This window comes from Lissotriton vulgaris, chromosome 4_1 (genome assembly GCF_964263255.1).
Source record: "Lissotriton vulgaris chromosome 4_1, aLisVul1.2, whole genome shotgun sequence".
Lineage (NCBI taxonomy): Eukaryota > Metazoa > Chordata > Amphibia > Caudata > Salamandridae > Lissotriton > Lissotriton vulgaris.
The window spans coordinates 2,018,178,552-2,018,191,801 of record NC_141691.1 but is presented as its reverse complement, the minus strand read 5'-3'; the positions used below and the strand labels follow the sequence as shown (position 1 = coordinate 2,018,191,801).

Below are 13,250 nucleotides of genomic sequence, written 5' to 3'. Positions count from 1 at the left end.
GCGTAGATTTACTGCTTAGCGGCCAAATGGGGAACAAGTTTGGATCACAATACTAGTAGATGCCTGAGCTACCAAGCTTTTCGGATTTTGGTTAGGTAGCCCACATTGCTACGGGTAGGCCTAGCTACAGGGCAACCTACAGGTGGGGTCGACATGGCTTAGACCAGGTCTCCATCAAGGCTTCTGTCAAGCCTTGTCGAATGGCAGCAAGGGCTCGGAGAATGCAGGCCCAGTCAGTAATAACTAGTTTATTCTTAGTTTCTATTGTAGGTAGTTGTAAATATACTACTTCTGCTGCTCTGCAGACTACTACCATGAAGGTGGAAAGCCCAGCTCAGTTTCAGGAGACGTGTCAATTCACAACAGTTACGGGGAAGTAAGTCATAAGCTCCCTCCTCATTTTCTTTGTCGCTTGGGACATTTTGAAGCCCTTGAAAGGGGTCAGAGTCCCAATAAAGTGATCAAGGCTTCTAGTACCCTATAGTGCTGGCTGCAAGGGAGAGGCTGGTGATCTTCCAAAGTTGGGGGCTGCTCATTTTTGATCTCATAATGAGACTAGCTCTGTCTCAGTCCAAAATCATTTCCTGGTCTGAGATGGGAGTCAAAATTATAACCCATGCTGATGTTGCTGGAATCAGAGTCTATTTCGGGGCAGATGGCACTACCGAGACCGCTGGCGCCAGAGTGGATCGGTTAGTGCTCACATCACTGAATGTCAAACTGGGGCCTCATAAAGCTCTTAGGGGCCTGAAGGTGCTCCTGATCGAGTAAGATTCATCCAGAACAGTTGCCACATGGCCTCCAGGGATGCATCTACATGCAATTGGATCAACAATGGCCTGGGAAACTCAGGGCGAGCCAGGACCAGACTCGGAACAGGCTCAGAATCTAATGATGCCGCAAGAGCCGCAGCTTTGGTGTGATGAATGTGCAGCCTCTCCCCAGCATAGCTTGTTGTACAATTTGTCCTCTGACTTCATCTTCAATTTGCCTAAGAAGCCCTACAGTCCCCCAAGATAAGGAAGCAGTCCAGCTTAGATGCACAACAGGTCGACAAATGGAAAGAAACTGATATGGTCAAAAGTAGAGGTTGCATCAAAAGTGATAAAAGGGAGGGGCGTGGCTAGCAGCCGGCGATGGCGGCAGCCTAGAGGGAGAGCTCCGTGCTTGAAGCGGCTCCCAGATAAATCCGGACATCCATCCGTTGTCTAAAATTCCCAGGCGGGAAGGCAACGAAGCCCAGGACCGGGCGGCAGCTAACCGGACCAGCGCGACCTCAATCCGAGGTCGGGAACCACGGTTCTGACAGTCCCCCGTGTGGGCCTATCCGCAGCATCCGGACCGGGGACCACAGTAAGCGGCGGGCCGGGCAGGAAGTGGCCCGTCTCGGCATTGAACTACCGGAAGTGCCCGGCTACGAAGAGCGACGGCCGGAAAGACCGGGGCACCCAGCCACCATCGCCGGACATCAGGAGCCCGTGATTCCAGGCGGGGGGTCCTTCTGAGGTGAGGAGCGAGCGAAGGCCGGCGCGCGGAGCAGAAACACCGAGGCGGCAGCCGCCATCTTGGGCAGCAGTGACCGAAGCGCCGGGGAGGGCAACAGAGGACCCGCGCGGCCTCATAGACCGCACTGCGATTCCCCCCGAGCGCATTGGGCGGCAAAGAGCACATTTGCCAAACAGACCTCGGGACACCCCCGCCAGGATTGGGTGCTGTGAGCAGGAAAGCGCCCGCACGGAGTACTCCTCCTGCGCCCAGTGGGATATACCAGGCAGTGACTCGGGCCCCCCCCCCACCAACGTCCAGGGGCCCAAGCAATAGTCCCGACGGCCACAAACAAGAGGGGGCACACGTGGAGCCGCAGGGGGGCGGAAGGCAGCAGTCCTCAGTTGCCTACCCCACAAACCAGTCCAGGACTTGACCAGCAACCCCACGCCACCATACAGCGAACGCCCTGTCCAGCCTGACTTCACTACTGGGCGCAGCAACCAAAGCACCTCTCAGACGTTACGCCTCGCTCCGGCACCCAGCGTGTGCCCCAGGACAACCCCCCGGGTGGCTGTGTGTGGAGAATAGGGAGGAGCGGCGCCTACATAAGGTCCAGTCAGCTCGAGAAACGCTGAGATGGCCGGCAAGGGGCCTAAAAACGCGGCGGCGCAGACGCGCCTGGACCGGTTCGCGTACGAAAAACCCGGCTCTCCCTCGCAGGAAGCCAAACCACAATCGGGCAAGACGGCCGAAGTGACCAGTAGCAAGAAGGCGACCATTGAAGACGTCATGCGAGCCCTCACACAGGTACAAGCCACGGTGGGATCAATCTCAGCCGAGATCACACTTATAAGGGCGGACTTTCACAAGATGACGGAGAAAGTGAATAATATGGAGGTGGTAACCAAATCCTTGGTTGAAGACGTGTCGGAGCTGCAAATCAGCATGGAGCGCATCTCGAAAGAAAACAGGGAACTGCGCGACAAGCTCGATGACCAGGAAGGGCGCTCGAGACGGAACAACATACGAATCATAGGTGTGCCAGAATCGGAAGACACAAGGGCGATGGACCTCTATGTGGAGAACCTAATCAAAGAGACTCTGAAACCCAAAGGACTCTCCGCCTTCTTCACTGTGGAAAGGGCGCACCGTGTACCGGGCGGGCGCCCTAAGACTGGGGCTAACCCCAGACCGATAATAGCAAGACTCTTCAACTTCAGGGATCGGGACGCCATCCTACAGGCAGCAAGGAACTCGCCTCCCATCAAGATCCAGAACGCGACACTTGCATTCTTTCCTGACTACACGGCCGAGGTTGCACGGAGGAGGAGAACCTTCTTTGAAGTGAAAAAAGAACTGAGAGCCAGAGAAATCCCATACTCTATGCTTTTCCCAGCCAAACTTCGAGTCGTAGCCGACAACAAGACTTGGTTTTTTGATTCCCCGGAAGTGGCGCGGGACTGGCTGGAGGGATGGAGGACAGCGGGCCTCCCTCGTCGCTCCAACAGACAGAATAGACACCGTACTGCAGGCTCCCGACAGGGCTCGCAAACCAACGACGAAGATATAGAACTCCAGTCCCCGTTGGTCGAACATCAAGAGGACAGTGCAGACGGAGAACAATGAATCACTGCAATAGTTTGTTGAACCGATGGAGAAAGAAAAATGACAAGGCCGCCATGGACACTGGGTGGAAGGGCCTCCGCAGCTGAGGAAGGGGGCCGCTGACCACGGAGAAACCTTCACCCCAGCGAGCAAGTACTATGTTATGGGTTGGGATCAGGCACTCTGCTGAGTTTGGGGGGCGGGCAGTTTGGAGTCCGTTGAGCAGGGGGGCAGGGAGGGGGGGAGTTGGGGATGGGAAGGGGTTCTGGTTCTTAGTTTCTACGTTTCTACACAGGGTCATGATAGCTACGATAGGGCACACAAACACAGAATGGTGAGGTTACGATACACGGGCCTTCTGGTCCTCCACGCACAGAAATCTTCCGTCCACATACCCGGCCATGGTGGGGGAGGGCACTGATATAGGGCAGGCGGCCCCGTTATGCCTCATGTCTTGGAACGTGAGGGGTCTGGGTGATAAAATTAAGCGAGGGCTGGTCCTGCAAAGCATAAAAAGATTGAACCCCGCCTTGGTCCTGCTACAAGAAACGCACCTCACCGGCACGGTCACAAAGGCCCTAGACAGGAAGGGCTATAGTATGCTAGTCCACTCTGAGTTCACGAAGGGATCCCGGGGCACCAGGATATTGATTCACCGTTCCTCCAGGTTTATAACCCAATCAACTGCAGTAGACACAGAAGGGCGCTTCGCAGCGGTACACGGGCAATGGGAGGGAAAACCGCTCAACGTGGTGTCGGTATATATTCCGCCGGCATTACACACCATAGCCTTCCCGGAACTGGGGAAATTCTTATTAGACCTTCCAGAAGGGGACCTAGTAATGGGTGGGGATTTTAATGCAGTGGCACAAGACTCCCTAGACCGGTACCCAATGCGTACACAAACACCGGGACACTCCAAACTACTTGACTTCATGGAAGCGCAGGGCTTAGTAGACGTATGGAGGCGACTCCACCCAGACGACCGGCAGTACACATACTACTCGGCAGTCCACGACAGCCTATCGCGGATTGACTATTTCCTGACGTTGGGAGGGGGTCTCCTTGCTTTCACTGATTCTCAGATTAGACCACGAGGGGTCTCCGACCACTCCCCGCTGACACTGACACTGTCCAACCAGGAACGGACATACAGACGAGTTTACCCTATCTACCCGGGTTACCTCAGGGAACCGGGCATAGCCAAGGCTTTGAAACGAAATACACGCTCCTACCTCACCGAGAATGTGGGATCAGTGGATTCGCCTACAACCCTGTGGGAAGCCTACAAAACAGTACTCCGCGGACAGGCGATTTCAGTGATCACACAGCACAAACACACACAGCGTCAGGAACTGGTGGGCCTAGAGGACCAGCTAGACAAGGCAACACAGGAACACGAAAGGAACCCGACTGGGGACACCCAACATGCGCTCCAACTAGCCCAGCAACGTCATACCGGCTTTCTGCGTCGTAGGGTGAAAGAAAATATGTCAGCAACTACGAGCAGGGTGTATGACGTTGGGGATAAAGCAGGGAAGCTTCTGGCGTGGCTGGAGAAGGCGCGGGGAGGTCAGAGGGCCATTCTCCAACTGAAAGACCCTAGTGGTGAGATACAAACCAGTCCGGCACGGATAGTGGAACTCCTGGCAGACCATTTCCACTCCGTGTACTCCCCTGAATATGTGGTCACACGAGAGATGGCACAGAGTTCTCTCATAGGAGTGCCGGTCCGCACTCTCTCCCCAGACCAACGGGATGAGCTTGAATCCGACCTGACGGCGGAAGAAATACAGCTGGCCATAACCGCGCTACACCCGGGGAAGGCGCTAGGCCCTAATGGTGTGCCGATAGAGTGGTACAAACTCATGTCCGAAACGCTATCCGTACCATTGCTCGGTATGTTCCAGGAGTGTCGGGTGCAAGGCCGTTTGCCTCCTGACCAACGCACGGCCACAATTGTCGCGATACCTAAGCCCGGCAAGCCCCCTGAGGAATGCGGATCATACCGCCCGATCTCCCTCCTTAACGCCGAAAGTAAAATACTTGCGAAACTGTTGGCCACCAGGTTGCTGTCCCATCTAACACATCTGATACACCCAGACCAGTCGGGCTTCATGCCACACCGGAGCACGGCGCTGAATTTGAGGCGGCTGCATGGAGTGCTGGCCCGAGCCCCGCAACTGGAGGAACCGGCAGCGGTACTGTCACTGGATGCCAAAATGGCGTTTGACATGGTGGAGTGGCACTATCTCTTCGCGGTCCTGGAACACATGGGTTTTGGCCCGACGTTCATATCGTGGGTCAGACTACTGTACACCGATCCCGTGGCGCGGGTAACCGCGAACGGACATATTTCAAGGGAGTTTCCGCTGGCAAGGGGCACGAGACAGGGATGCCCACTCTCGCCACTACTGTTCGCCCTAGTGCTAGAACCCCTGGCCACGATTATCAGAACCACCCAGCTGCTGAAAGGCATACAGTGGGGAGGTGGATGGGAGGATAGGGTATCCCTGTACGCCGACGACATGCTCGTCTACCTCATGGACCTCGTGAACAGTATCCCGGTTTTACTGGCACTGTGCGAACGCCACGGTGCAGCTTCAGGCTACAAACTTAACTGGTCCAAGTCCGTACTCTATATGGTGCAGGGCGACCTTCCAGCCCTGCCTGAGGACTGCCACCTGCTCATAGAACACATCTCCTTTAAGTACCTAGGGATACAGATTACGAGGGACCACTCAACCTTCCTTGAACTGAATCTTAAGCCCCAGCTAGACAGACTAAAATCAGACGTGCGCCTCTGGAAAAATCTCCCCTTGACACTCCTGGGTAGAGCAGCGCTCTTCAAAATGATGGCGCTTCCTCTATGTATTAGAGAATACGCCAGCGATGGTCCCCGTAACATTCTTCCGTCAAGTGTCGGCACAACTATCCGGCCTTCTGTGGGGAGACAAACCAGCCAGGGTTGCGCAGGTGAAATTAACTAGGGACTGGTATAGTGGGGGGATAGCCCTCCCCAACCTCGAACTGTACTACTGGGCCGCACACCTCAAGGTGATCAACCAGTGGGTCCACGCAGCACAGGACGACCCCGCGTATGAGGCGGATAGACGCCAACTGGGCACATCCACCCTTCTAGCCCCACTCTACAACAAAGGTATAGCAAGGAAGCTGGAGGGACCTACCAAACACACAGTAGCCATCTGGCACAAAGCGCAAAGACGGCTGGCATGGGAGGGAGTGATTACTAAACTCACGCCACTATGGGATACCAAAGCCCTCGGTAACCTGCGCAGTTCAAAAGGGTTTGAACAATGGGACACCATTGGGATCTCTACGGTGGGCGACCTGTGGACAAGGGAAGGCGTGCTCTCCTTTGCGACCCTGATGGAGCAATACAACCTTGAGGTGACCGAAACATATAGATACATACAAATTAGACACGCACTCTTGTCAGTGTTGGACCCAGGTGTGACACTCCCGGAGTCGGCTCCGTTAGAGGACCGATTGCTCACGGACTACATGGAGTCAAGTGCAACCTCCCTCACTTACCGCAAACTGTTAAACAACCTGCCGGATCCCCTCGGAAAACTGAAGGAATATTGGGAGGACGAGATTGGGGACATGGACGAGGCAGAATGGAACGCAGCCCTGGCATCTCCCAGGGAAGCAGGTATTTCCACCCGATTCAGGTTGGTCCAATTTAAAATACTGCACAGGGTCTACTACACCCGCACGACACTACATAAAATACGCAGAGCAGACCACCCGTATTGCCTGAGAAACTGCGGGGAGGAGGGTACACTGTTACACACTTTATGGACCTGTCCAACTATACAGAACTACTGGAGGTGTGTAACACGCACGATCGGCCAAACCCTCCAGAACCCGTTCACGCCCGATCCCAGAATCTGCCTCCTAAATGTGTGGGGCCCAACAGACTTGTCACTACATGCGAAGAGTTGGGTGGTAATTGGCGTAATGATGGCAAAGCGTGATATTGCAAAAAACTGGGGGGCACTGGAGGCACCAACTCTGGCACAATGGTGCAGAAATATGGATGTGCTTATGGTGACAGAGAGGGCTGTGTATCAACAAAGACATAATCCACGCAAATGGAATAGAATTTGGTCACCATGGAACACATATAGGGGGGACATTTGTGAGCCTCTTCCTGAGGAGGAGGATGGGGACAGCTCTGGGGATGAGGTGGATCTTGAGTAGTGGGGGGGAGGGAGGGATGGAGGGTACGGAGCCTGTCACAAAGACTTGGGAACTGTAAATACAGGCGAGAATGTTATTACAACTAAATGCGTTCAGAGTGGCTAGAGGCCCATGGACACGCCAATGTTACACTGGACTACTGTGCCGGATCGTGAACTTTGACCCTTGAAGTAGCAAGTTTTAAGTTGGGGGGGTAAAATGCAAAAGTTGCTCTATTGATCGTAGGCAGCTGAATGTTGAGGCTGCTCTGCTGAACGAATAACTGTCATTTTATGCCATGTGATAGCAACGACAAAAATAAAAATTAAAAAAAAAAAAAAAGTGATAAAAGGAGAGAGGAGACTGATGATCTGCAGAAGACAGACGAGGTGAGGGGGAGACAGGTTTAAGTATTATCACATCGAGACCAACAACAGGGTGAGTAAGTGTCAGCAGAACCTGCTGGTATCAGGAGGTCTAGCCCACATCATAAAGAGAACTTTGGGTTCAATAAAGTATGGTTTATAAATGTGAAGTAACACAAAAAAGTCAAAAATGGCAAGTACCCCCTTAGTAGGGTAAGTCTTAGAAAACGTACACAATGTTATTGCGGCTGGTGTTAATCGGGGGGAGACGAGGTAGGAACTTTAGGATGAGGAATATCCATTGCGGGAGAGGGACAGAAAAGGTCTTTAACTTAACTCTACCAACATCATTCGTGTTAACAGGGTACTTTGAACCTTCTAAATGGCGGGCCTGATCAAGACCGAGTGACTGTTTGGAAGAGAAGGGGGACATGGAGCTAGAGGTTCTAAGACAACTGCAGAGTATAATTTACTACCAGTAACAGGGAGGAGTCAGGAAATGATCAACGACTACAAAGCAAAAGCCAGCTCTGAAGACTTGTAGTACAGTTGTTCCTTTCAGCATCCAAGGCCTTACATTCCAAGCAGAGAACATATTTGGCATCCGTTCAGGAAGGGAAATGCTATTTACTCTAACCATTGCCTGTTCCTTCCGCAGAGTCACTTGCTGTGCATAGTCCTGCCATCTAATATTGGAATCCGAACATACGTATAATGGAACAAAACACACAGAGGCTGGAAGAGCATCAGGACTCTGCACATTCCCTCTGCATTGCCAAACAGCAGACAGAGGGAAGGTGAGTAATTACCACAAATTGTTAGGAGGGAGACCTCAAACACTAAGCAGTGCTTATTGAACATCTAGCAGAAATATCGTTTAAAGGGGTTCACTTTTATAGAATTGGCTTTTAAGCAAGAAGACAGCACTTTCAAACAAGCATTTGAAATGCAATAAGTCTTGCATTCACGTAAGTTTGAGCTATTGGCATTGTAAATGATAATGGCTTTTATTTATGTTGTGGGTTTTAAACCATAAATCAAAGGCATTGTAATTTACAAAACTAACAGCTTAAACTCTTGCGAATGTAAGACCTAATGCATTGCAATAAAGGGCCTTCTCGACCGCTTATTAGATTGTAAACATCAGAGGAAGAGACCGGCCTGCAACGTCTTCAAAGTAGCGATAACTAGTGCAGTGAAGAAGATGTGTAAGTGTTGTAAATTACACAGACAAACAAAGCGCTCCAACACCTTTCACTCTGTGATTACACTGTTGCGGCTTAGGAGGAAAAGTGGTATTGGTGGTGGTGGTGTAGGTGGTGGTGGTGGTATTGGTGGTGGTGCTATTAGCGTTGGTGGTAGTATTGTTGGACGGGGTATTGGTGGTGGTGGCGTTGTTGTTAATAAAATAGGCATGACATGTAACACAGATGTGCTATTGTCAGCTTCAGCCCATTAGCACAGGATTATGTGCTACCTGGAATTCACATGACTTAATTTGCTAATCATTTCTAAATCCATTTTACTTGGGGGGTTGAAACAGACACAAGATAATGAGTGGTTAAAGTGATTGAAAGCATGAGCACTTGTTACGGGCGCACCGTGCTGCTTAAAAAACACAAGCAGCGGATGTTCGGCCTGCAGTAAGAGAAACTAAATTAAGTAAATAGTGCTTCGAGATTAAATAACAGTTCCCGTGTAACAACCAAAGTAAAAGGGCCAGTCGCTATGGGAGGGGAACCCGAAGGAAACATTTACGAAACACAATAACACAAGCCAATAAAGACTATGGGAGGAGAGTGGGCTCAGCTTCTCTCCCATACTCTACTACAGCAGTCTCGCAGAGTGAGCAGTGCATGCGTGCTGCGCTAGGCTTGGCCTACAAAGTTAATTGGATCTTTCTGAGCCAGGTCCCAACGTTCAGTGAGGTAGGCAGGATTGGGTCATATTTTGGAAGATCCAATAATTTATCTCTACTAGGTGTACCTGAAGCAGAGGTCAGACCCGGGACCAGGGTTCAATTCCCGACACGGCAGGGTCTTGAGCCCAATTGTCCACGTACTCGATAATTCTCGCTTCGGTGCCCACTCTAATCACGGGTTCACACTCTGCAACTCTGGGCATTAGCTTGCTTAATCTCCACAACGGCCCCCCCCACGGCGGGATGCCTGGCTTTCACCTTGGGGGATGCCCTGTACGGGTTATCTCACAGGGAAAAGCCAGGACGGGTTCCCAAGGACAGCGCCGAGATGCTCTAGGGTAAGTTGAGCGCTATATAAGAACACACATACATACATACATACATACAGCTGTATTACATCAGGAAGTCAGCCATACCTGGGCTGACGTAATATGCCGATTTGCAGCATTATACCAGCCAGACCCCCAATGTCTTTTTCTGCCAAAGAAATAATTGGATTAAACTGGAGATATGACTAAATAATATTTTGGGTATCTCGAAGGAATACTTTGCTGGCATTATAGCATCCACATTAAAGACACAGTCTTTAACAGTGCTATTCTACCCGTTAGGGAGGTTGGCAGTGAATCAAGCATTGTATGTGTCCTTTAATGTATCCAGTTCCTCTCCCATGTTAGTTCCTTCTTTGCTGAGCCACAAATACTGAGGCATTTGATCCTATCTGTCGAGGTTATTGGAGTTTATATGGACTTTTAATGTTTAAAGTTAAATACTATGATGATGTAATTTCAACAACAGTTTACGCAATATTTGTTTTCTGACAAGCTGGTTTTCATACCAGTAGATAAAATGTAGCTGAGGAGGCCTGAATACAGTGTTGTAGAAAGCGGGTGAGTCAACCACTTCTCTCATCAGTGGGCCCCATTTTGACCCTTCCTGTTGGCATTAAGCCTTTGTTATGTTATGTTATGTTATGTTAGGGGGGTATTTTTAGAGCGCACTGACACCGTGAGTTTCCTGGCGCTGATTGGGATATCAGTGCTCTATGACCAGTAAAAGGACTCCAGTGAGAGGACCTAAGGCAGTTGAGAAACTTGTTTTTTTTTTTAGAGTGGTCAATGTAGTGTAGACACCTGCAGGAGGGCAAAGTTCAGTTGTGGTGAGAGGACATTGTCTATTTAGACCTCATTCCGCTGTTGCAGAAAGCCTCAACCAACGTTTCAGTTACAGAAACGTGCCCGAGTATGGAAACCTGTACTGTTTGTTTCAGAAACAGGAGGTAATGTGCATTGAGCAATGAGACAGTTAAAATATACACCATATTCTGTATTATTTGAAAATGATATGGCGGGTGCGCCCTTCATAAATCCGGACTTTGCCTTTGGGAGTGCCTATGTGTTTATTAATTTCTCAACAGAATAGAACGATCCGTGCAGGATTACGAGTGTACCGCATTTCAGCTTTTAAATATTTTATGAGCGAAGGCACCAAATTACTACGGTCGATCTTTTTAAGCGGGCAAAACTCCCTTGAAGTGCGTGTGTTGTTCTCTATACACTAAATGTGGCTGTCACTGAAAAGTGATGGATGTCTCCACAGATGTGCAGAATAGTGGTGTTATCCTGGTATTATTGTAAAGGTTAGGTCCTACAGTGTCACAAAACATACACATAATTAAAAACATGTGTGAAGCAGTATGTCTAACAGTGTTTTTGTCCTGTGTACTTAGTTTCATATTTCACTGCCTGGAAGGTCAGGCTGCCCTTCTGGGGGGGAGGGGGTGAGGAGGCTTCTTAGAAGGAGACGTAAAAGGAGCAGACTTCGTGAGAATGCCAGTTGGAAGGGTGGAGGATCTCCCTAAGCGCAGCTGGAGGAGCGGTGCTTGGGGAGCAAGCCCATTGAGTCGCCGGAAAGCAGAGAGTGTAGAAGCAAAAGCGAAAGCACGTTGTGCTGAAACACCGACACCCGTACACGTGCACATGACCCGTACGCATGCACATGACCCGTAAGCGTGCACATGACCCGTAAGCGTGCACATCTCCTGTCCCCCATCGGAAGACAAATCGATGATAATAGATCTCGAAAGTGAGCAGCGCATGCGCTGCGTCGCTAGGCGAGACCTAAAAATCAAGTACAGGCTGAATAAAAGTTGCTTACATGGGGCAGCTGAATTTTTAAATCATGGTTATGAGTTTGGTGGGGGGGGGGGTTGTAATGTAGAGGTCTCGTTTCTTCTTATAGGCTAGGAGGTGTTTGGTGGTTCCTACTGCTCGTTGATTCAGGGGATCCTTGAGGAACTGCATTTTAAGCTCCTTTAGAGGTTCAAGAAGGATGGGCTAAAGGTGATCCCCCAGATTTCTGGGTGGGCCACTTGAGAAGGCTAGTCTTTTTGCATTTCTACATTTAATGGCCTAGCTTTGTGTGCTTTGGTGGCACCCTTGCAATGGTCAGTTATCCAATCAGGTAGTGTGGTGCACTTGTGCTCTTACACCACTTAACTTTCATCAAAGGGCTAAAATAACAAACCTGTTTCCCAGATATTAAACCACATTAATTGATCAATCATGTGCCCACTCATTCAATTCCACTGACACACTGCTAGCATGCAAGAAAGCTGATCTGATGAAATGTGAAATCTACACCAAAAATTATGCAGGCTGGTGTACCAGGACATGCTCACCATATTTCAGGTTCTTGCGCACAATCTCTCGCTCAGATGGCTGTAATCCTAGTCTGTACGCCTTCTTCAGAGATCTTTTGGAAGCTACAAAATCTCCCAAGCTGAGGAGGACCTGAAACAAAGAAACAGTGTTACACAAATATCCTGACAAAAATAACCACACAGTAAGCAGGTACCATGGTTTAACCCCTTCGAAGCTGATGACGAGCTGGGCTCGTCATCGCATAGCCTCCTCGCACGCTGATGACGAGCCCAGCGCGTCACGCAAAGTGCGATTTAAAAAAACCCAGCGTGCGAGCGGAATTCCGCTAGCGCGCATGCGGTTAAGAACTTTCTCCAGCATCAGACCAAGACTATGACACTATGGTTTACTGTCTGATGGCGAAATGGATTTGTTGTGCTTACATGCCAGTAGTAAAAGGAGCTTTAGCTATTAATACAACAGGAGAAATATATTAACTAAGTTGTCTTCCTTACAGTGATGACAATAATCCTGACGGACAGGGTTGCTAAGACATCTTAGTGATGCGACAGAACCTGTTGCTCATGGGTTCAAATAATTGGAAACAACTCTGCTATTTAACGCTGCAAAATCAACAAAATGTCATTAGCACCAAAAGACAATTCAAATCACAAATTACCTTATATAAATTCATCAGCCAATTAACTATTTAGGAATGAGTATAAATCCTAAAAGCAATTAATTAGTCTAAGTCAACTATCCCCGTTATTTCACTCTTTCAGGTAAGAAGTGATTAGACAGTATAATTTGCATATCTCGGCATTAGGTAGTGTAGCCTCAGCGAACAGGACACTGTTGCTCAGAGCCCTCTTTTTGGGCCAGGCACTTCAGGACTCCAAGGAGCTCATAAACAAGATGGAAAAAGTGTGTATATCATATATTTGGGAGTGGGATTAAAGACTTAGAACTAGCATAAAACAAGGCAGCCAAGAAGGGGGGGCTTAAAATACCAGATCTCATGAT

The 13,250-nt window shown here is 49.9% G+C and overlaps 1 protein-coding gene across 1 annotated transcript in view; it reads right to left on the bottom strand.

Moving 5' to 3' along the window:
- The window catches only part of TONSL (tonsoku like, DNA repair protein), a 419,298-nt gene that overhangs the window by 267,892 nt on the left and 138,156 nt on the right, over positions 1-13,250 (bottom strand). The window contains exon 7 of the mRNA XM_086966418.1: positions 12,266-12,377. Coding sequence (XP_086822544.1) covers positions 12,266-12,377 — 112 coding nt within the window. The remainder of the gene's footprint in view (positions 1-12,265; positions 12,378-13,250) is intronic.